A 23,520-nucleotide genomic window follows, 5' to 3' on the forward strand; every position below is an offset into this window, starting at 1 on the left:
ACATATTCTATTTGTCTTTCTGGGTCTAGTTCCATCCATTTACCCACAATTTTCAAGATGTCATTATTTTTTTCTGCTCCATTGTGTAAACGGACTACATTTTCCTCATCAATTCTTTGGTCGAGAGGCATTTAGGTTGTTTCCAGGTTCTGGCCTTGACAAACAATGCTGCTATGAACATAGTTGAGCACATGGCTTTGTGGCACGATTGAGCATCCTTTCAATATATACCCAAAAGTGGTATTACTGGGTCTTGAGGAAGGTTGTTTCCTAATTTTCTGAGAAATCGCCACAGTAACATCCAAAGGAGTTGTACCAGCTTGCACTCCCACCAGCAATGCAGGAGTGTTCCCTTTTCCCAACAACCTCTCCAGCATAAGTTGTCATCAGTGTTTTTGATCTTGGCCATTTTTTCAGGTGTAAGATGAAATCTCAGAGTTGTTTTGATTTGCATTTCTCTGGTGGATGTTGAGCATTTCCTTAAGTGTCTTCCAGCCATTTTGGATTCCTCTGTTGAGCCTTCTCTGTTTAAGTCTGCACCCCATTTTTTATTGGATTATCTGCTCTTTTGATGACATTTTGTTCTTGAGCTCTTTGTATATTTTGGAGATCAGCCCTCTGTCTGATGTGGGGTTGGTGAAGATCTTTTCCCATTCTGTAGGCTGCCATTTTGTCTTTTTGACCGTGTCCTTTGCTTTATAGAAGCTTCTCAGTTTCAGCAGGTCCCATTTATTAATTGTTTCTCTCAGTGTCTGTGCTAGTGTTGTTATATTTAGGAAATGCTCTCCTGTGCCAATGCATTCAAGTGTACTTCCCACTTTCTCTTCTATGAGGTTCAGTGTGTTTGGCTTTATGTTGAAATCTTTGATCCATTTAGACTTGAGTTTTGTGCATCATCATAGATATGGGTCTATTTTCATTCTTCTACATGTTGATATCCAGTTATGCCAGCACCATTTGTAGATTATGCTTTCTTTTTTCTATTTTATATTTTTTGCCCCTTTGTCAAAAATCAGGTGTTTGTAGATATGTGGATTGATATCCGGGTCTTCGATTCTGTTCCATTGGTCCTCTTGTCTGTTTTTTATGCCAATACCAGGCTGTTTTTAGTACTGTAGCTCTGTAGTAGAGTTTGAAGTCAGAGATTGTGATGCCTCCAGAAGTTCCTTTACTGTATAGGATTGTTTCGGCTATCCTGGGTTTTTTTGTTTTTCCATATGAAGTTGAGTATTGTTCTTTCAAGGTCTGTGAAAAATTTTGCTGGGATTTTGATGGGTATTGCACTGTATCTGTAGATTGCTTTTGGTAAGATTGCCATTTTTACTAGGTTAATTCTACCAACCCAAGAGCATGGGAGAGCTTGTCATTTTCCAGCTTCTTCTTCAATTGTGAAAAAGTATTTTACTTGCATGTCTCTTCTTTCTATCTGATTGCTTTAGTTTCTTTCCTAGCCTTGTTGCTTTGGCTAGAACACCCAGAACAAGGCTGAATAGAAGTGGTAAGACATCACTGTCTTAGTCCTTAGCAGCAAAAACAGAATCGGGGAGTCTTTCACCAGTAAAAATGGTGTTATATTTTTATGTTAGCTCTGCTCAGGTGTAGCACCGGTCTGCCTGTTTGGTTTTTTTTTGAGCTTCAACTTTTTTTTTTTTTTAAATTGAGGCAAGGTTTCCCTATGTAGTCCTGGCTGTCTTGGAGCTTACTATATAGACCAGGCTGTCCTGGAACTCATAGAGCTTCTTCTGCCTCTGCCTCCTGAATTCTCAGGTTAAAGGTGAGTGCCACTATGCCTTCCTTTACCTTATTTTGGAGTTAGACTGATCTCATTGAAAAATTCACGTATGTTTTCTGCCTTTCAACTTCTAAAATCATCTGCTTAGAGGTGGTATTTTGAAAAACTATTTGGTAGAAGTCAGCAGTAGATCTGCCCTGGCTTGACTTTGCTTTGTGATAAGGTTTTCAATTACAAACTCAATTCCCCTCATTCACAGAGTTGCTAGAGAGTTATTTCTTTTTGAGCGGGCACTGCAAGTGTGGGTGTAATTCACCTAACTGTAAAATTCACACGTCACCTCACTGTCCTTTGAACATGGGCAGAGTCCATGGCAGGGCTAGGTCACTCATTTCTGGTATTTGGCACTTAAATCTTGACGGACTGTCTGATAAGTCTGACTCAGTTTACCACTGATCTGTCCCAAAGAACCAGCTTTGACTTTAGTGATCATCTCTGTTGTTTTGTTTTTTCCTTTCCTTTCCTTTCCTTTTATTTTATTTTCTTTTTTTTTCTGAGACAGGTTTTTTTTGTTTTTGTTTTTTGTTTTTCTTTCTTTTTCTGTGTAACCACTCTGGCTATCCTGTAACTCTTTGTAGACCAGGCCGGCCTTGGACTCATACAGATCTAATTGCCTCTACCTCCAGAGTGCTGGGATTAAAGGTATGTGCCCAGCTGTGACCTTCTTCTTTAAGGAGCTGCAATGAGCTTGAACCTCAGCTCAGAGACTACCCTTGGATACCCAAGGTCTTGACAATTCTTGTTTTGTGGATTTTATTTGGCTTGGGGGTTGTTTTGGATTTTCAGTGACTTTTTTGTTTCACCTTTAATTCCCATCAGCTACTTGTTCAGGATTCAGTCTGCTCTCTGTTTTTAAGGTGAAGGCTGAGCTCACTGATGTCTGGCTCATTGCTTTTATTGCTATTATTCAGGTTCTTAGTGCTCCAGGTCCCCCCAAGTACTATAATGATGACATCTTAAACTCCCCGATGTCCTTTCTGCCCTCCATTTCTAAACATTCCATCTCTGGCTTCTTCTGTGACCTAGAGCTGTCGGCTTTATTCTACTTATATTCTAAATATTAGGGGCTTCCCAAGCACACAATATTTTTTTTTAATCAGAGGTAAAAGCAACATAAATGAATCAACAAATATGAAGTATGAAGGCTGGAAAGATGGCTCAGTGGTTAAGAGCACTTGCTATGCTTGCAAAGGATCCAGGTTTGAGTCCCAGCTCCCATGCAGTGGCTCACAACTGTCTGTAACTCCAGTTCTAAGGGATCTGACACCTTCTTCTGACCTATATGGGCACCAGGCACACATGCATACTAACAGGCAACACACTCGTACACATAAAATAAAATTAATATAATCACTGAAGTATGCAATTCAGTAGCACGTGATAAACCCACGGTGTTTGTTCTACGAGGAAACCCAGATTCTAGCCTGGATACTAACATTAGCCATCACTTCTTGTTCCCGTCCTTGTCCCCCAGAAGTCACTAGTCTCTTTTCTCTGTCTATGGATTTTTCTACTCTACTTCCTGTTTGTTTTTTAAAGATTTAATAATTTATTATATACACAGTGTTCTGTCTGCATGTTTGCTTGCATGCCAGAAGAGGGTATCAGATCTCATTATAGATCATTGTGAGCCACCATGTGGTTGCTGGGAATTGAACTCAAGATCTCTGGAAGAGCAGTCAATTCTCTTAACCTCTGAGCCATCTCTCCAGCCCTTACTTCCTGGTTTTGATGCCCAATTTAATTCCATACAATCCTCTGTATGATTCATATTTAACGATATTCATCTTATGTTCAGAGTATAGCCTATGTTGGAAGACAGTCCACATTTGTGTGAGAATGTATCTCAGTATTGCTGAGTGAAACATTAAAAAATGTCTGTTGGGTCATGTGGTTGATAATATTTTAATCTTCTCATTCTTTGCTGATTTCATGTTTAACTTGTCCTACTAATAATTGAAGAGAAGGATACTGAAGCTTTTGGCTCTGATAGTTTAACAATTTTTTAAAGACCAATGTTTGCTTTTACAGCTCTCCTATCATGGTCATAATGTTTAGGTTAGCTTTCTTTTTGGTTAGTTTCCTCTGTGCGGTGAATCTTTCCATCCCTGCTGATGTTTGCAGTTGTCCTTCGATCAGCCTTTGCATGGGATATTCCTTCCAGCATTTGACTTGTCTTCTCTTTATCTCTGTCTCTATGTCCACAATGGCCTTCTTGTAGGCACTGCGTGGTAGGGTTCACTTACTTACTTACTGCCATAAATTCTGAGGTCAGGCCCTCTGTGCTCTCTGCCCACTATCTTGAGGTCTTGGAGCCCCTCCCACCCCACTTCCGTGATCCCCCAGTCAGCACCAGGGTGTTTTCTGTAATCCTTCCATGTGGTTCTTTCCCAGTCTTGGGCAGCTTCCTTCTTTCATGAACCGGCGACTGGTGTTTAGGCACTCGGGGGTATTCCCTAGATGTCTGTGAACAGCATTCTCCGTGGGCTCTGTTTTGCCTTCTTCTCTCTAGACTCTCAGGACTCAATCTCCTTGACTCAGGTCTTCATCTAGGCTCTACCTGGTTCCATTTCTGTAGCTGCAGTTAGCTGGGACTTAAGCACAGGGATCACTAACTGGCATGGTTATATATGGGGTTTCAAAAAGCCTTGTATTTTGTCTCTTTTCTTTTTTTAATTACTTTGTGTCGGTGTGCAAGAGTCTGATTACTGTCACTCTATCTTGGCCAACAAGTGAAAATCAGGTGCTTTGTGCTCTGTGATATGTATATATTCAAATATGTATATAATGTATGTAGGTGCTTGTATATGTGTGCATGCTCAGTGCAAATGTGTGGGCATGTGTGCGGACATTCATGCGGAGGCCAGTGGACAGCCTCAGGAGCTGTCCTGTAGAAACCATCCACCTTGTTTGGAGACACAGTCTCTTGCTGGTTTGGACCTTGCCGAGCATGCCAGTATGCCTAGCAGTGACCCTGGGGATCCCCCATCTCCTCCCCAGTGCAGGGATGACAAGCACAGCCAGCACATTTACTTCTTTGCTATATGGGTTCAAAGGTTCCATGGGTAGAAGGTGAGCTTCTCTTCTATACAAGAGAATTTCCACTTTCTGGATCAGATCTGGACACAGCACCGAGGCCCAGTAGGCCCAGAGAATACCTACAATTTTCCCGACTGAAATTGGTCCCCAGTCCTTGTATATGGGTTTTGTGAAAATGTATATTGGTGTGTGTGTGTGTGTGTGTGTGTGTGTGTGTGTGTGTGGTTTTATAGGACTGGGCCTCACTGGGGAGCCTATTCCAGGCAATAGGCAGTTTTTTGTTTTCACTAGGTTGGCCTGGAACTCCCATCCTCTTGCCTCAGCTTCCCAAGTGTACTGATATTTCATTTATATTTTAATAAACAAAGCTTGATTGAAGATCAGAGAGTAAAACAGCCCCACTGGTCAGCCTTACAGACCAGGCAGTAGTGACACACACCTTTAATCCCATTAGCTACACTAGTTTGCCCCAGAAACCGGGTGGTAGTGGTGGACACCTTTAATCCCAGCACTAGGGAGGAATATAAGACGGGAGGAGACAGCTCTCACACACAGTCTCATTCTGAGAGTCCTGGAGGCAGGATCGCCATTTTGGACTGAGGTAGAGGTAAGAGCCAGTGGTTGGCTGTTTTGCTTTTCTGACCTTCAGTTTGAGCCCCAGTATCTGTCTCTTGATTCTCTTGATTTTTATTAGTCATGCTACTCCCAAGTGCTAGGATTGCAGGCAAGCCCCACCGTGCTTGGCTGGTTTTGTTTTAAGATCTTATCTGTCAGGCAGTGCTGTCCCATCCACAGAAATGACTGCGAAGTGCAGGCTCATACTTACATCATGAAGTGACAGTATCCTCTGGACTCTGTGAAATTGTTCTTCTTCCTCAGCTATAGCCTTCTGGGACAAGTCATACACTTCCAGGCGATAGGCAGTTTTTTGTTCTTCATTTTTCTCCCTTTCAGCACATAACCTTTATATAACATAAGAGTGGAATTTAGAACAAAGATATTAAAGATAATTAATATATTATGTCTATTATAATACATATAGATGGGACATATATATAGTATGCCATACATATATAGGAATATAGTATATTATATAACACACTATAATTATATGTTGTATATTATAATACTTAATTTCTACATAATTATTATATACATTTTATCAGTACCTAAAATTTTACAGTTATATGTTTTACACAAAAGGTGTTTTCAGTAAATTTTATTTATTTGTTTTCAATGTGTATGTAGATTTGTTCATTTTTGTGCACAGGTACATGTATGCGCATGTGGAGGTCAAAGATCAACCCTGGCACTGTCCCTCAGGTGTCATCCATCCTTTGGAGTCGGGGTGTCGCACTGGGCTAGAACTCACCAAGTAGACTAGACTGCTAGCCAGCGTCCCCCAAGGATCCACTTGTCTCTGTCTCCCCCGTGCTGGCATTACAAATGCACACCACCGTTCTTGGCTTCTTTAAATGGGTTCTGAGGGATGAACTCAAGCCCTTGGCTTGCAAGGCAAGTGGTTTACCAACTGAGCCATCTCTCCAGCCTTCTAAATACATTTTAAAACACGATGTTGAACAGTTGGAACGACAGAGTATATGTCATTTCTAAGGAATCTTTGCCTGAGAGGTGTCTGATGAAGTAACGCACCAATTTCCACCTGCTGGCTCAGTCACCTACTTTCCTGCCTTTCTGGGGTCCACAATGGTGCTGCAGCACACTCGGAGTAATGGGTGTGACTTAGGTGTTGGCTGATCATGACTCCTGAAGGCAGGCTCATACCTACGCAGGATTTGCTCATGTGTAAAGAGCTTGTGGGCACCCAGAGCGGGCAGAGAGGCTGTGAGAAGCATTGGGGGCTGCCGTGAGAGGAGAGCGGCACAGCCATTGGAAAACACAGCCGTGCCACCCTGCAGGATGGCAGGGGTGGGTCTGGTCATGTCTGGGGCTGAGGAGGGGAGGGGCTGACTGCGGGAGTTCAAAGGTGGACCCTGCTCAGAGGGTGGAACCTCCGGCAGCTCTAGCGGTGTGGTGGGAGGGGGTGATGATGCCCTTACTTCTTTATCCTTGCATGCTCTAGTTTTAAGTCAGCACATTTTTTCCTGCAGCCACTGAGAATAAGGCTTTCTTGGACTTCCAACAGCTGCTTCTCCAGGTCTAACAGCAAAAATGGGTACTCAAGAAGTTCTTCGTTCACCAGGTTGCAGGCAAGTTGAGTTTGAAGTTCCACGCACCTGTTAGACAGGCAATTTCTCAGGATGGTGGAGACTGAAGTTTTCCACACCAGATTCAAAAGCCCAAGACCACAGCAACCCTTCTTCTGCCCAGGGCCCACTCAGGGACACTGAATCAAATACCAATGAGACTTTTTGTCCCAAGATTGATGTCATGCAGCCATGGCCCTGGATCAGTGAAGTTAGAATCTAGCAATCCCACCCAGGTATTGAGTTCACCCCTGGAAAACAGGAAAATGATGCTGATGTGGGGCTGCTTACAGACTCACATCGGGACCCAGAGCGTACAGCACTTTCCAGAGAGGAATTAGAGCAGACAAGGATCCCTGCATCTGTGGTCAGTGATCTCAGAGGATTCCTGGGAAAGGGCCTGTGATGGGACTTGAAGCCTTTACTGGCATGTGTGGAAGAGCTGGGGTGGGGGCGGTGGTGGTGGAGGGGTTCTCTGACAGAGACCAGAGGCTCCAGGAGTCATTGCAAAGACACTGTGGAAATGTGGGCTGTCTGGGAGGAAGCCATGACTCCTCTGAGTCATGTAGAGGAAGCTGAGGATGCATGGGACACACAGAGCAGGGAAGGGACTCATGGTTCCACTAGTCTAAGCCTTCCTGGGTTTGGCACATATAGCATGAGAGGGAATGTGGGGAGGAAGCAGCCATAGCTCTGGTACACGAGGCATCATTACCTGGCTTCCAGCTCCATGATGAAGAATTCTAGCAGGGCCACTCGGTTTGGCCGTTCATGCTGGAGGACCTTGAGAGTATCTATGAGTTTCCGAAACAGTCTGCAAACCTGGATGTGATGATCACACACCACCAAGTCACTCAGCAGAGCCTGGGGACAAGACCTCAACACATACCCTCCCCCATGTCCCCCTCATTGTCCACTGGGCACCGCAACTCACTGAGATTTCTTTTTCATCATCTGCAGAGGATAAGATGGCCTCAGCCAGAGCCAGGGTTGATTTGTACCAGAACTCTTCAGCTCCACCTAGCTGCCAGGCCCTCTCGAGTATGAGCATAGCTTGTCCGTGGTTCTTTTCTTTATTGGCCAACTGTGCTAGAAGCAACATGCACTGTGCTTCTGAACAGTTATCACCTAGTTCCTAAAAGCAGGAATAGATGATATGCAATAGATAGATGGGCAGCTCAACGCAAGTTGGCATAGGCACTAGTTGGGAGTGATAGCCCTTAGAAATGCCAGTGTGCTCCGGGAGTCATAGGACTCAGCCTGCAAAGGATTTTGGTCATACTGGTAGCGCCTTTCAGCCCTGCTGCCTGAGGTTCTACAAGAAAGCAGGCTGAGCAAGCCAGTAAGTAGTATCCTCCCATGGCCTCTGCAACATTTTTTGCCTCTATGTCCCTGCCCTTTCTGAGTTTCTGTCTTGACTTCCTTTGATAAATAGTGTTATAGAAATGTAAACCAAATAAACCCTTCTTCCTCGGGTTGTTGTGGTCATGGTGTTTCGTCACAGCAATAGAAAACCTAACTGAGACAGCATACATGGACTTGTCAGTAGCTCTACTCAGCTGGTCAAGTAATCAACAGACAACCTGTGGTGGTTCTCCCTGGACCTGAGGAAATCCAGGCCTGAATGCGGGCTGGAGGATATTCTTTGGAGGAGGGTGTGTGGTGGTGAGCTATCTGGGCAGTACAAGGTCAGCTCCTTAGTCCTCCCAGGTTCTTGCTGGCACTGATCTCTCTTTGCATAAGACTTCCTGGAGTCAAGGCCCAAGGGCAAGTCTATGTGTAGAGAGTACTTGGTGTCCAGAAGGTTCCATCAGCTCACAGCATCCAACCTCATCTATCCTGGGCGGTTGTGTGACAAATACCAGGGCGAATAATGCAATTTATGTTAAGCACCAAGGGAAAGTGAAGACTCATACAGCGCCGGACACTGCTGTTCTCACAACAGGAAAGTACAGGACATTGCTTTTTGGGAAAATGTGAAGTCGTGTGTCTGCTCAGACAGAGACAGACAGGTCGCTTTCACAAACCCCGCTGAGCCATGGGGTGCTATCAGGCCTCTGTGATGAGGACCAGACACAGGCAAGTTCTGGGAGCGATGTGAGCATCCCTGTAAGGAACTTGAGACTCAAAAAACGTCAATCTAGGGAGTGAGTGGGTACTGGGTCCCCAGGTCTGGGTGCAAGTTCCTCTAGTAAGCATCTCCTTAGAGAAAAACAGTCAAAGCCCCCAAGTCTATAGAGAGCAGGACCCTGAGCAGTGTTCTGTGGAAGGATGCTACCTCAAGCCTTTTGGGGGACTCAGTGGAGACTCTGAGAAGTCAGGTGCCTCTGAAAGTCCTTAGATGGGGAATAAGAATACACATGAAGAGTTCAGGCCCAGGTCAAGATGGCTTCAATGGAGAGGGGTGAGTCCTGTTACCTGGAATGTCTGCTGGGCCTCTGCCAAGAGCAGCCGTGCTGGTTGGTACAGATCCAGCTCCAGTAGAACCTCCCCTTTGAGCATCCACAACTGGGGATAGGATGTTCCATCCAGGCCCTTGCCAGTCTCTCCATTTATCTTCAAAATCTGTGAGACACCATGTCCCTAAGAGACTCTGCCCCTAGTCTGTGTCCCACCCCTAGTCTGTGTCCCACCGTGATAAGCTCTTCTCTCCTTTTCCTGTGTACCTGTCAGCATCCCCTACCCCCCTTGTGGATGGCTCGCTGAGTCCTTGACCCTCATTTGTTCTGAGTTCAGGTCCCAAAACAAACCCCATGTTGGGCACTTTCCACTATGCCCCAAGTACTGACTTTAACAGGCTCACAGAGTTGGCACTCTGAGGAACCAAAGTTCTTTGGGATGGCTTTTTCTCCTGTTTGTGGACTGAAGAAGACAGCCAGTTGTTGACAGGACAGTGAGAGTCTAGTCAGACCCCCTTGGATGCACTCTTCTTGGAAGAAATCCTCCCCCATTTTACTTCCCCTGGCCTGAGCCCAGGGCCTTAAATAGTTTAGGTAAACAATTACACTGTATTTCCAGCCTGTTGATGCTTTAAGTTGCTGCTCAGGCCCCAGGTTATCTGTTTTACCTATGATTTTTGCCTTCCCTGAGGAAATTCAGAGTCTCAGGGTAGGACAAACTCGGTCAGATCTCTGAGTTTCCCATAAAAACCATACCCAAGAGCATATGCAGTGAGCACTTCAGAAATCAATGATGGCCCTTGGACTCAGGCCACGCCTACACTGCAACCAAGCTGATATCACCTCTAGGTTTTGGACCCCACTGTGGCAGAGTCAGGCTAAGTCAGTGTCACCTTTGGTTTGTGGATCCCACTGAGGCAGTGGCAGCCTACCTTGTCTTGAGCTATTAGTGGTTTCATTTCTTCAGAGCGGGCTGGAGCCAGCTGCTCATAGAGGGCTGGCTGGCTTTCTTCTATCACAGGTTCCTTGTTCCTCTCTTTCTTAAATGCAATCTCTTTTCGACAGCTAGAGGAAGTGAAATAACAGCATGAAACAAAAGAATTGCAATGGTTGGTGACATTGGTGAGTTTCGTTTAAAGTCAAAGAAACATATGCTAACAGAACCAGGAGAAGCCACGATTCACACACTGTGGTGGTTTGGAAGAAGACGGCCCCCAAAGGGAGTGGCACTATTAGGAGGCATGACCTTGTTAGAGTAGGTGTGGCCCTGTTGGTTGCAAGGAGTGTGTCAATGTGGGGGCAGGCTTTGAGGTCTCTTTTCTCAAGCTTCGCTCAGTGTGACTACAGTCAACTTTCTGTTGCAAGATGTAGGACACTTGGCTGTTTTTCCAACACCGTGTCTGCTACACACCATCATGCTCCCCACCATGATAATAATAGACTGAACCTCTGAAACTGTAAGCTGCCACCTCAATTAAATGTTTTCCTTTATAAGTTTTGCCGGGGTCATGGTGTCTTTTCACAGCAACCAAAACCCAAACTAAGTCAACACACGAGTACGAAAGCCAGTCTCCAATTGGGCAGCAGCCTGGGTCCTGGAACCACACCAGCCACCCGTTCTCTCTGCAGCTGTCTGACGAGCTGAGTGTAGTTTAACGAGCTTTTCAAGCTAAATGTATGAAGAACAGACCTGCCTCTGGTACCCCTCCAAATAGGTAAAAGCCACTTAGCGCTCAGGGTTTCCCACAGAGCAGCCAGGTAGCCCCTCTACCCAAGATGCTCCTCCTCCCTCACCACTTACCTCAGTTCTGAGTCACCCACCATACTACATCCAGAGTGGTCCCCTGGGAGGTGGGCCAGTGCATCACAGCGTTCAACCCAGTCTGGCCAAATTCTCACTCGTACAATGGTTTTTCCCATCAGAGCATCCAACACTTTCACCCCAATGACGTCCCTTCACAGATCCCCAAAAGTCTTGCTCATCCAACTGCCCAGGACTCCCTGGCTGCATGCTCTTGAAACTGAGGGCTCTCTGCATCTCCAGCCCTGGCATCTCCATTGGCACCAACCCTTCTTGTCAGTCTCGATTACCTTCTTCTTTTGCAGCCCACCTGCAGTGCCTCCCATACCGCGCAGCACGTTCTCAGAGTGAACCCAAGAGCGGGCAGAGGCAGGCGCCTCTCCAGGGCTTGGCGGCTGCATTTCGGAACCCCCTCAGCAAACATCTCCCAGTCAGTGCAGGAATGCACAGACAAATGACTATGCTAAGAACACAAAAATGGTTTTGCAGACAGATACTCACTGCCAAAGGCTGCGGAGGGAAAAGTGTATGCAGTGGAATTACATTTTCATGACTGATCCAGCATGCGACGGCGAAACCCCAGGGGATTGCTGCCAAGGGATGGGGCCCGCGCTGACATTTATTCTCTCCCTTACCTGTTTTCTAAAATTCGCACAATGATCATATAATTTATGTGTCGGGGGGGTCACATTGCAACAATCAACAATAATATGACTATGTATACATTCTTATGTATTCTTAGGTGGTTTCTAAGTCTGAAAAGGATTGCTACAAAATCTGTAATTGGTGAATTTAACTGTTGGACAGCCTACTATCAACCAACCACAAGAGCTTCAGAGTAACCCCAAAACCCCAAACCAAATATGTGTGTCACTCAGTGCCATCACTTCCGGCACCCCCTGGGAGGAGCCTGGGACTGGTGAAGGACAGCCGTCCCGGTCCTGTCCTGTTGACCCCTCTTCCCTTTCCTCTGCGGAGCACCCACAGCTTGGCAGTCCCCAAACCTGCCATGAAAACCGTGGAGGAGATGCTCATACTTCTCTGCACTGCCCTCCCAGGTGCTCCTCCCTAGAAACTTCCTCCAGGACCTCCAAGCCCAGACTGAGGATCCAGTAGCTGCAGTGGGCCTGGGACTGAGAGGAGCCACAGCTTGGGGCTAGGGTTTCCTCAGCACTGTCCTAAACAGCCTGGATTTTACTTCGCTGCAAAGAGGAGTCCCACACCCGGAAGCAAGCGCTGCACACACCTGGCCTGCTCCATGTCCCCAATGTATGTCTGTCCAACCACCTCTTCATGATGAGCTGCTGCGTTGTGCAACCTCAGGTCAGAGCACACCTGTAAAAGTCTGAGGGGGGAGGCGGGGAGGGATGAGGCACCGATGCAGTCATCTCCAAAGAGAGTGGTCCTGGATTGGGGTGCTTAATCGGGGCTGGGGAACTAAAGCAAATGTACTTTGGTGTTTTAATATATATATATTTTTAACTAAACATACTAGGTGGTTCTATGAAACTTCAGGTGGTAATTTCTCTGTCACTCACTCACATACTTTACTCCCTATGGGTACATTTTGGTACATCTTTAGAGGTTAACAGTCAGGTACCCATATGGGCTCTGCCAAACCCTGCCGTAGCCTCCAGCAGGAAATTCAGCTGAGGTTTTGTTTAAAGCACTTCATTTGGCCTAGCCATGCAGACACACTCAAGCGTTATCTGTGTATTCCTCCTCCCCTGAGTGTCGACATGTTCTCTTTACCACCGTCTCCCCCATTTCTCCTCCTCCTAGACCCTTGATGGGAAGTATAGTGTCCCTTGATCCTTAAATACCCCAGCATGTGTCTCCTGGGGAAAAAAAAGGTACTCTCTAAGCAGCAGGTAAGTTTTACAATAAAGATACCATTCCACTGTCTGGCTGTCTTGGGGATTTATTATTTATACAATTAGCTACAGAATTAATATCTAAGGCGCTGTTTGTTTTTATATTGCTTTGGGCAAACTGCCACTCTCACCACTTCAGGTAAAGGAGAGATACCAACCGCAGGTGGTAGAGGTCTGTGAGGCTCTTGCTCTCCACCACAACATCTGCAATGAGCACAGCCAGCTGCAGGATCGGGATGCTGAGCTCGTGAAGGTACATCTTTTGCAGGGCTTTGACCAAATGGTCTATGTAGTACAAACTGTACGTCTGCAGCAACACATAGCAAATGGGTGCAGTCACAGGCAGGGGTAGCACACTAGTCCCCTAGAGAGATGGCTAATGCTGATGTCAGCTTGGTACGATTAGGATCACCTAGGAGACGAGTCTGGGCATGCCTAGGACAGATGATCTAGAGTAGGTTAGAGACTCTGGGTTTCTTTTGTAAAGGGTTATCTTGATTAGGTTAACTGAAGTGAGATGACACCCACGCTAAGTATGGGCAGGGCCATGCCATGGACTAGGGTCATGGACGATCTATGCCATGCACTAGGGTCATGGGTGGGGCCATGCCATGGACTAGGGTCCTGGACTGCATAGTGAGGAGGAGGCTGGCTTGGCATGGACCATTCATTTCTCTTTGCTTCCTGAATGCTGATGGTTGTGATGAGTTGCCTCAAGTTCCCGCTTCTGTGATTTCCCCACCAGGGTAGACTGTACCCTCAAACCATGGGCCAAAACAGATGCTTTCTCCTTTAAGTTGCTTTGGTATTCTGGTCACAACTGCAAGAAAAGTTAGCTAATACACCCAGCTTTGCCTGCATGCCAGCACTCAGCAAGGGTTTTACAAGTGTGTGGGGTACCCTCTTCCCTATCTGTCATTACAGGTTTTGCTTTGCCATATGCAATGCCATGGCTGTCAGCACCACAGTATTGTTAATGATCCGCACAAGAGATGCAACCATTAATTCATTAATTTCATATTCCATTTAGTTTTTTTCCAATTAAAACTCATGATCCACCAAATACAGAATTTCTTCGTATATGTATACAACTGGCTATCTAGAGGAAAAAAAAAACCCAGCTAATTCCCAGGATTAGTGTCAAGCCTGAGTGGTTCCTGGCCCCTGTCCATACAAACCATATAAGGTAGACTCCATCTGAATCTGATACTAGGCTATACAGGTGACGGGTATTTGTGCCTTAGGGGGAGGATACTATCTCTGACCTCAGGAAAGGAAACTGTTTGTTTGTTTGTTTGTTTTTGTTTTCAAAAAGGACAAAAGGAAGCACCAGTCACAGGGCAAAAGATTCCTGATTTTCATAACACTAAAGTTAACGTTTCTACACAGAAAACCCCATCATGGGAGGAAAGGCAAGTCACAAAGTGACTGTATACAGGACAGTCAGAATATCCCTCTCAGAAAAGGCCTGTGATTTTTTTTTCAATTCCACAAGAGAAAAAGAAAACTTGCTAAATTGTGGCGGTATGTTGGCTAGCCACATCACAAAAGAGAAAGGGCTAGGACAGGCCGACAGGGCACCCAGCATCGCTGTAGCCATGGGAGACGCCATCACATGCACACTAGCACAGGCTGGCCAGGACATGGGCAGCAGGAGCTCCCCTTGCAAGCACAAGGATGGAAGTCAGCTCGGCAACCCTGGGATGCAATTTGTCAATTGGCAGTAAATGTTCATCGCCACTGGAAAGTTTCCCATACTGTGGTCCAGCAACAAACATGCTTCATTTGTAAGAACCACCAGCATGATGTTCATTAGCAGGGGAGTGGACAGGCTCACCAAGGCCTGTTCACTGCAGTGGGCACTGCAGCATTGATAGGGACTAAAAATAGTTGTCCCCAAACAGCATGGGTGAACCCTACCAACATACTGACCGAGAAGAATATGCCAAACAGTTCTATCCCCATGAAACCCCCACAAGGCAGAAGAAGATGGCTGGACCACGGACCCCTAAGAACATGGAGTCCTAATACATGGAACTTCTCAGTCTGACTTTGCATCCAAAGGGATTTATTATGCTCTATGACCAGGGTGCAGCTCTGTCCAAGGTACAGCCCTGAGTGTATAACCTTGGAGGTCTCTACAAGTGCTGGATTTGCTAGAGAGGAGAGGTGGTGGAGATGGCGTGGTGTGAAGCACCCAGAGGGACCAAGTTCCTGCCGATGCCAAGTTCCTGTGTTTCTTGTGGTTATTGCTGCCTAGTTCGTGGAGCTATGACAGCAGGCAGAAGCAGTGCCAAGACTAAGTATGTGTACTGGGTATGGATGTAGTGGGACGGGGCTTCTCATGGATGTTGGCAGCTATTAGGAAGAAAAAGGGTGCCGACGAGAGGGCTGTGGGTGCTAAAGGCAGAAAACGGCTCCCTTTTAGCCCTCTGTATGAAACCTCTGTCTCATGGGTGTCTCTTTGGTAATATCTTCAGCAGAAATGGCAGCTATAGCTTTGAGGGAGGGAGGCTGGGTTTGCCAGCCCTGTGGCAAAGACCTGGCTGGCTTCTCAGATCCACTCACCGGCTTCTGGAAACTTGAGGGGTTAATAGTGGAGTCACTCCTGTCTTGCCTGAACACAGACAACAGATCCTCGGGGCATGAGTAGGAGGCCCACTCTTCTATGCTGGAGGGGATATTATTAGGTGGCTTGATGGGAACTGGGGTTGAGATCTGTGAATGAGAGAAAGCAAGATTTACCATAAAACATGGAGTTCTGAAACGGATGCCCCGGTGGCACAATATGGAGAAGACAGGCTGCCAGGCTCTGGCACAGCGGATGGAGGCTGTGGCCAGGGTTGGGATAGCATGCCTTACAGAAAGGGAAGATGAGGCATGTGACAATCGAAAGACCCCCAACATGGATGCAGTGGGGTTGGGGTTACCCTCCAGCTCCCACCTCAGGTGAGGTACACCGTGTCGCCCACTCCTCACCTGTTTCATGTCCTTGACTTTCTCCTTCTCTTTCTCCTTCTCCTTCTCCTTTTCTTTTCCCCGTTCCTTCTCCTTTTCCTTTTCCTTCTCCTTTTCCTTCTCCTTCTCCTTTTCCTTCTCCTTCTCCTTCTCTTTCCCCCGTTCCTTCTCCTTTTTTGGCGGTAACAATTGTGAACTAGCTACTTGTGGAGTTTTTTCTGGAATTAGTTTTTCTCCTGCTATCAAGGAAATCTGGAGGGAGGGGGAGAAAATACGAACTTGGAGCAGAAAAAGCAGAGCGTATCTCTCTCTTTTCCGCACCTGGGGGGAGGTAGCTCTCGGATCTGAGGGTGTTGCTCAGCCATGGTCAAACCCAGGAGCCCCCACAGGACAGAGCATGTCTGGTCAGTGGCCTGGACCTACAAGCTTTCATGGTGGATGGGCAGCAGAGCTGGGGTGGGCTTGGGGAGCATCCTCTTCGAGGAGCCCCCAGAATGCAAGTGTGGCAGGACCAAGAGAGATACTGGCCTATCTTTCAGCACAGAGCACGAGGTGGACGGTGCAGAAAAAAGTGTCTGCATGTCTGTGTGCTTCTCAAAGGCCTTCACAGAGTACCTGGGAAGGCTCTGATTTCTTTGAAAAATGCTATGATGATTTAAACCAAGAAAACAGCAGCGGCGAGCCCTTCAGAGTCTCCTCCCAGGGGCTGGAGGATGGGTTTGGGGACCCGCACTGTCTGGCATCCCATCTCCAGCCTGCCTCACCTGCCAGATGCGCCTGAGGAAACTGTAGGCCATTAAGCAGTCGTCTTCATAGGAAGAGGAGCTTGGGGACACTATCAAGGCCCGAAGGATGTGCACACGGGCCAGGGCCTCCAACTGCCTCACACTTCGAAACTGGTCTAAGGAGACTGTCTCCAGATTCGAGGACACTGCACTCCCTGTGGCAGACAGGGTAGGGGAGGCCTGCCCTGCAGGGCATGGTGGGAGTGAGTCTGGAGCCGTGAACAGGCTTAGGCTCCTGTAGGCTCCAGATTTCTCCTCTCCTGATCTGTGATGCTGATCCAGCCACCTGTCCATCACCAGGTGCCTGGAGGTGTGCTGCTGCTGCCTGCCCCAGACTGGAGTTTCTCCAGCAGGGTTACCTTGTACTTTGCCTGTCCTGTGTCCCAGACTTGTCTCTCTGAGTCCAGGAGTCAAAAAGACCCATTTTCTGGGAAGCAAAGGGCTGCTGGCCTTGGGGTTGCTACCCGTGCAGCTGCCTAGCTGGTGTCCTGCCAGAATAGGCCATAGGCTGGCCTGCCCTGCTTTGTTCCTAGTGTGTTTCAACTGCTGTATTCAGCTGGATGGGGTTAACAGCTATTTCTTCACACAAGTTCTGGAACTTTCCCATTCTGTCTCTTTCCCCCACTCCTAACTGCTGTGAGCCAAAACTGATGGCAAGCCTGTATAAGACCAGAGGACATTGGTGGCCCAACAACAGTCCCACTACATCCGGCTGTCCTGGGCCCAGATAGGGCCTACAGTACGTGGATCAGGAGAAGCCAGCATGGTCCCCCTCACCTTCTGTCTTGGGCTCCGGCTCAGGGGAGTCTTCAATGGGTTTCATGGATAGCAGAATCTCAATGGCCCACTCGAGGTGGGCAATCACATCTTTCATAGGGAACTGCTTGTAATACAGCCACTCACTGAACTCCACGATGTAATCTACCTTCTGCCAGTTGCTCTCTGGCTTCTTTGGGACAAGACAGAAAAGCATATGGCACTAATCAGGTCAATGTGCCATTAATTAGCATGGGGAAGTCACAAAGAGCAGTAAAGACCTGATGGTTCATGCCACCCTAGAGTCACCATGGAGTCACTGTGGAGGCCCCTTCCAGGAAGATGAGTCTTCCCACCAAAGTTCCTCGAGGACCTCAGCTATGGATAGAAGTATGGTAGGAAAAAAATTTGGTAAAATCCCCAAGGCCTATCTGTCCCACTGGCCCCTGTATTTCCTAACAATTCTCCAAATCTCCATTACAACACAGAAGATGTTGATCAGGGCTCCCTGTAAGGTAGTCAGGCTAATCTGAAACCTCGAATGGGTGGTTCTGGGGTTAGGTCCTCTCTTGAGGGCCCCATGCCTTGTTCTCCATGCATGCTCAGCTTTTGGCTTCAACTATTGATAGCTTCCATGACTCATTGAGTGAAGATAGGCGTTTCTGTGGAGAATACTTCTAGATATAGTTATGGGCCTGTGGGAGGGGGTATCAGGGAAACTACAGCCGGAGAGGTAGCATGGCACGCACTTGGCCTATGGTTGCTGAAAGCTGCAGGCCAGCCTCAAGGCTCAAAGACCATGCACAGCCCGGAGCTTTAGTGTGTAGACTTTCTCCATACTCCCTTCCTTTCCAGGCCTCTTCCTCGGCCCAGCCTCAAGGCATCACCCCCACACTTTTCAGGACCTAGAGTCATGGCCCTTTTGCCTCTATTGCTGACTCTGTAGCTTTCCTGAGTGTTTGCCTGTGCTTTCTCATTCCCTGTCAAATGAGTACCCATGAGAGGCAAGCCCGTGCCCACCTCTGCGTGGGGTTCAAAGCAAGAAAATCAAACATAAACAAGCGCTGCAGGTCAGATGGTGGCCTCAGGTGGGGCATAGCAAGCTGGACATGGATGCTGTCTCATTAGGAAGGAGGAGCAAAGCTTCTGGGAGGGAAAAGTGTCACAGGGTATTGGGGGCACAGGTAGGATGTGAACCCCAGGCAGGTGTCAGGGCCTAAGGTAGCCCTTGGAACCTGCATCTCGGTGGAGGTGGGAGGAGGCGTCTTATGGAGGTGAGAGAGAGTCTAGGATGTGCCATGGAAACCGTGGCTTGGACAGAAGCTGGGCAAGCGTGGGCAAGCGTGGGCAGGCGTGGGCAAGCGTGGGCAAGCATGGGCAGGTGTGGACAAGCATGGGTAAGCGTTGGCAAGCGTGGGCAAGTGTGGGCAAGCGCTGGCAAGCGTGGGCAAGCGTGGGTGCCTCAAGAGAGGGGCTAAGGAGGGAAAGGATGCTCCTCTCATCCAAAGGTGTAAGGCTGAGTGGAGAGTCTTCAGCTAGAGAACGAGGCTGGACTGGCCTTCTGTACACAATCCAACTCAGAATGGACAAGCCACCAGGACAGAAGGTCTGCAGTCACCGAATTCTCAGAAGGAAACAAAGAATGTATCTTCCTGACCTTGGATCAAAATGGTCTTTCTGATATAATATCGTAAATATGAGCTACAGAGGATGAAATAGACATCGACCTCATCACAATTAGAAATCTGTGCTATGAACAATACTAAGAGCAGGGTCAGTCCACGAGGGCACAACCTGGCGGCTCTTCTTTGGCTAAGCACAGAGTCACATGTGATTCATCAGTTCCACTCCTAGAAGCCGGGCGATGGTGGCACACGCCTTTAATCCCAGCACTCGGGAGGCAGAGGCTGGTGGATCTCTGTGAGTTCGAGACCAGCCTGGTCTAAAAGAGCTAGTGCCAGGACAGGCTCCAAAGCCACAGAGAAACCCTGTCTCGAAAAATCAAAAAAAAAATGCAAAAAAATGCAGTTCCACTCCTAGGAACATTCTCAAGGGAACATTCACAGGTTCACAAAAATCTGTGCATGCAGGTTCACGAAAGCCCTGCTCACAAGAGCCAAGCGATTTCAGAAACAATGCAAGGGTCTGGTAAATAACCAAGGAGCCAAGTGCGTGGGTGTCTATGGAGTATTGCTTAGTCACAGGAAAGAATTCAGGACAGTCACAAAATACCGTGTGACTATAACAGAACGAGACCGTGTTTAGTGAAAGAAGCTAGTTATGGCAACCACATGGTAGGCTTGATTTCATTCTGTGAAAGGTCCGGACAGCACAATGGGTCAGTGATCCCTGACTGCAGGAGGGTTGGGGAGGAGAGTGACGGCTAACAGACATGATTTGGGGGTGGGCAGGGTGATAAAATGTTCTAAAACAGATTGTGGTAAAAGCATTGAGAACAAGCTAGAGACTGTATTGTGCCAAAGAAAGGAATGGAAGGAGGGAGGAAAAGACTGAGGGACAGAAAGAAAGAAAGAAAGAAAGAAAGAAAGAAAGAAAGAAAGAAAGAAAGAAAGAAAGAAAGAAAAAAGAATTCAAGAGGCTGGAGAGATAGCTCAGTGGATAAAGTGCTTCTTGTGCAAAATTTGATGACCAGAGTTTGAGTTCCCAGGACCCATGTAAACTCTGGATGTGGCAGTGGCACCTATAATACCAGCCCGCCTACAGCAAGATGGGAGACCAAGACAGGAGAAGGCCCAGAAACCTGTGGGTCAGCTACCCGGGAATACACAGTGGGGAACAGATCCTGCCTCAAACAAGGTACAAGGTGAGGCCTGACCCATGAGGTTGTCCTCTGACCTCCACAGGCTGCCATGGCACGTGAATGTTCATGCTTGCACACGTGAACACACATGCACGTATATACATACCACACACATATTTTATACACAAGTACATTTAAATAATAAGTAAATAAAAGCAAGTATCAGAGATAAGACTCAAGGTCACTGAAGACAGATAAACCCTCAGTGTCCAGCTGAATATGTGAGCTCTCTGCCCTTCCTATAGCCTGCTGACGTCCCCTTCTCAGGGAGTTGCCCTTCCAGCTTCCTCACTGAGATGCCCACATACTGCCTGACCATGAGACCCAGCAGGATGACCAAGAGCAAAATGCAGGGCTCCCTTTAACCATGTGCATGAGTGTCAGGTCTCTGAAGCCACAGCCTGTGCCCTGAGATGGACTTGTTCCCTGGCTGAGAGCTGCCTGGCCCTTGCAGGACCCAGGACCTCACAGCAGGGATATGCTAAGGGCCTACGAAATAGACCAGCCTTTCAAGGTGCTTCCTCACTGTCCAAGCCTTTCAATTCAGAGGTCCGGGACACCACTGGTCCCACGTGGACCATTGTCATCAAGTCAGAAGTCAGAGCACCCTGCCACTCAGGTGCTCGGAATGGGGACAGCAAGACCTGCCTGTCCCAGCCAGCTGCATGCAGAGCCCTGTTTGCTCAGCAGTCCCAGGCTTCAGGGAGCCCAGGCATTTACCTCAGGGCTCTCCCCACTCTCTCCTTTCCAAGAGGGGTGACAAAGGGGCGGATCAGCAGAAGGGAATCTCTGGCCTTAGCCAGGGCTTGCTACACAGTGGCTTCCTCTGAGCTGACCCAGGAAGTCCCTAAGTCTGAAGCTTTCCTATGATTTCTCTCTGCAATCAGGAAACAAATCCGCCCACCATCACCAACATGGACACCACACAGACCTGCAGTGCCTGGATAGCATTTTGATAACAGGTGAGCTCTCCACAGATGTTCCTCGAGTTCTGAGCCAGTTGGTACCACATGTGTGCCAAATAGTCTTCGCTCTCGTCCTTGAACTTCTGAATTTCCATGCTATAGTTCTGGCCAAGTTTGGCCTTCACAATTACCATATGTTTGAAAATCAAGCTGTAGAATAGGAAAGGACAGGTCAACTGAGATGACAAAGTGCTAAGCACACACGTGACATATAATACACAGAACTACTATATACATGTAACATATGACACACAGAACTACTGCAAACATGTGACACATGACAAGAACTACTGCATACATGTGACATGTGACATATGACATGCAGAACTACTGCATACATGTGACATATGACACACAGAACTACTGCATACATGTGACATATGACAGAGAACTACTGCGCACACGTGACATATGACATACAGAACTACTGTATACACGCGACACATGACATCCAGAACTACTGCATACATGTGACACATGACATACAGAACTACTCCATACATATGACATACAGACCTACTGCACACATGTGACATATGACACACAGAACTACTGCATACATGTGACATATGACATACAGAACTACTGCTGCCTGTATTCCTGTGGGCAGGGATGGAACCAGATAGGGACCTAGCTGAGGTTTTGTGCTATATATTTGGTTCTTCCTGTGGGAGGTGAGGTCCTTTAGTGGAAAGGGACCACAGGGAAGCCCCGCTTGAGGAGTGCAGAGATCATTGGGGGGGGGTGGAGCTCAGGGTAAGAGCACTCACAGGCGGTGGGCTGTCCTTGGCAGCACTTGCACGGCCTCATCCAGCACTTTAAGGCCCATCTCCCAGTCATTCTGGTCAGCGTGGCTATGGAAGAGCAGGCTATAGAGGACCGCACGGAGGGTGAGGTCATCCTCAGACCCTGGGGGAGGGGGAGAAGAGATGGAGTCTCAAGGGGACTGGGCAGCCAGCTCCTTGCCAACTGACTTGATGCCCTCTGACCTCTTACCCCCACCCCTATTCTCTCACAAGCCGTGTCACAGTCTTCCATTCATGTGCAGCTGTGTATCAGAAGGCTGGAAGCTGTCCTACAGTGCCGGTGGTAGATCAATGTGGCCCCTGCCTACAGCACCCCCACCCATGGCTCAGGTACTCCTCTATCTGGAGGAACCAGCTCTAAGTGCCCACTCTGGTCTCTACTTATCTCTGTCTATTGACCTTGAGGAACTCCCTCTAACTCTCATGGGGTCTCTTGGTCGCCCAGCACATGGTCCAAGGGCCAGGGTGTCCCATGACCTCTCTCTTCTCTTCTCAGAAAGTCTGTTACTTTTCATCTCAAGTAAACAGCATGGCCATGAGGAAATGGAAGTCTGTTCTTGCCTCTGTATATTACATGTTCACAGTAACATTCAGGGAAAGTGGCAGGCCTTGTAGGCCTTGCCACCAAATTTGTCACATGTCCCCAGGGTCAATCCTGGCACTGAGCATGAAGGTGGGTGTGGGTGGCAGTGGTCAGCAGGGTGCTTCTTTTCCTCTTGGTTCTCATGCTGAGTGTTCTCGCATAGGGGTGCTGGGTAAAGGATTGAACACTCCCATGCTCTTGCCACACGCTGGCTGAGAGATGGCACCGTGAGGCACAGCTCAGGTTGGTGGCTCTGCTAGCTTTCCCCAAACCCAAGGTGGGCTGGAAAAAGTGGCTAACCTCAGATAGTTGGGGACCTCACAGTTTCTTTATTATTTGAGCTTATTCTCTGAACCTGCCAGCTGCATCGGAATGGGAGGAACACTTATATGCATGCTCATTCTTAATCCTGCATAGCTCAGACTCCACGTTTCGTTCTTGGTTCCCTGTTTGGTGTATTGAAGCATACCACGGACATATCCCTGTCCACCTGGTGCTTCATCAATCAGTGTGTAAAAGACTTAGGTCAGAGACCCAGCTTGTCAGATCTCCCAGCCACCCAGCAGCAGGGACAGTGGACTGCCTTTCAGTGCTGTCCTTACATAGAGGCTCAGTTCTGAGCCTCAGGGTACAGGCTGCGGAAAGGGTGCAAGGCTTGGGAGAGCTAAGCCCTGAGCCAGAGCTCCGTTCTCATCAGGCTAACACTAGCAGCTGATGGGTCTTTGACCTCCCAC

At 47.7% G+C, this 23,520-nt stretch overlaps 1 protein-coding gene across 1 annotated transcript in view; it reads right to left on the reverse strand.

Annotated features, from left to right (window-relative positions):
* Cfap46 (cilia and flagella associated protein 46) overlaps positions 1-23,520 on the reverse strand; it is a 92,655-nt gene that overhangs the window by 24,564 nt on the left and 44,571 nt on the right. The window contains exons 26-39 of the mRNA XM_013347735.2: positions 22,168-22,306; positions 21,364-21,547; positions 17,633-17,804; positions 16,835-17,040; positions 16,092-16,322; positions 15,681-15,830; positions 13,271-13,419; positions 12,485-12,583; positions 10,370-10,502; positions 9,457-9,603; positions 7,973-8,173; positions 7,754-7,860; positions 6,892-7,068; positions 5,658-5,793 (exon numbers count right to left, since the gene is read on the reverse strand). Coding sequence (XP_013203189.1) covers positions 5,658-5,793; positions 6,892-7,068; positions 7,754-7,860; positions 7,973-8,173; positions 9,457-9,603; positions 10,370-10,502; positions 12,485-12,583; positions 13,271-13,419; positions 15,681-15,830; positions 16,092-16,322; positions 16,835-17,040; positions 17,633-17,804; positions 21,364-21,547; positions 22,168-22,306 — 2,231 coding nt within the window. The remainder of the gene's footprint in view (positions 1-5,657; positions 5,794-6,891; positions 7,069-7,753; positions 7,861-7,972; positions 8,174-9,456; positions 9,604-10,369; positions 10,503-12,484; positions 12,584-13,270; positions 13,420-15,680; positions 15,831-16,091; positions 16,323-16,834; positions 17,041-17,632; positions 17,805-21,363; positions 21,548-22,167; positions 22,307-23,520) is intronic.

The sequence above is a fragment of the Microtus ochrogaster genome, chromosome 8, assembly GCF_000317375.1.
Source record: "Microtus ochrogaster isolate Prairie Vole_2 chromosome 8, MicOch1.0, whole genome shotgun sequence".
NCBI lineage: Eukaryota > Metazoa > Chordata > Mammalia > Rodentia > Cricetidae > Microtus > Microtus ochrogaster.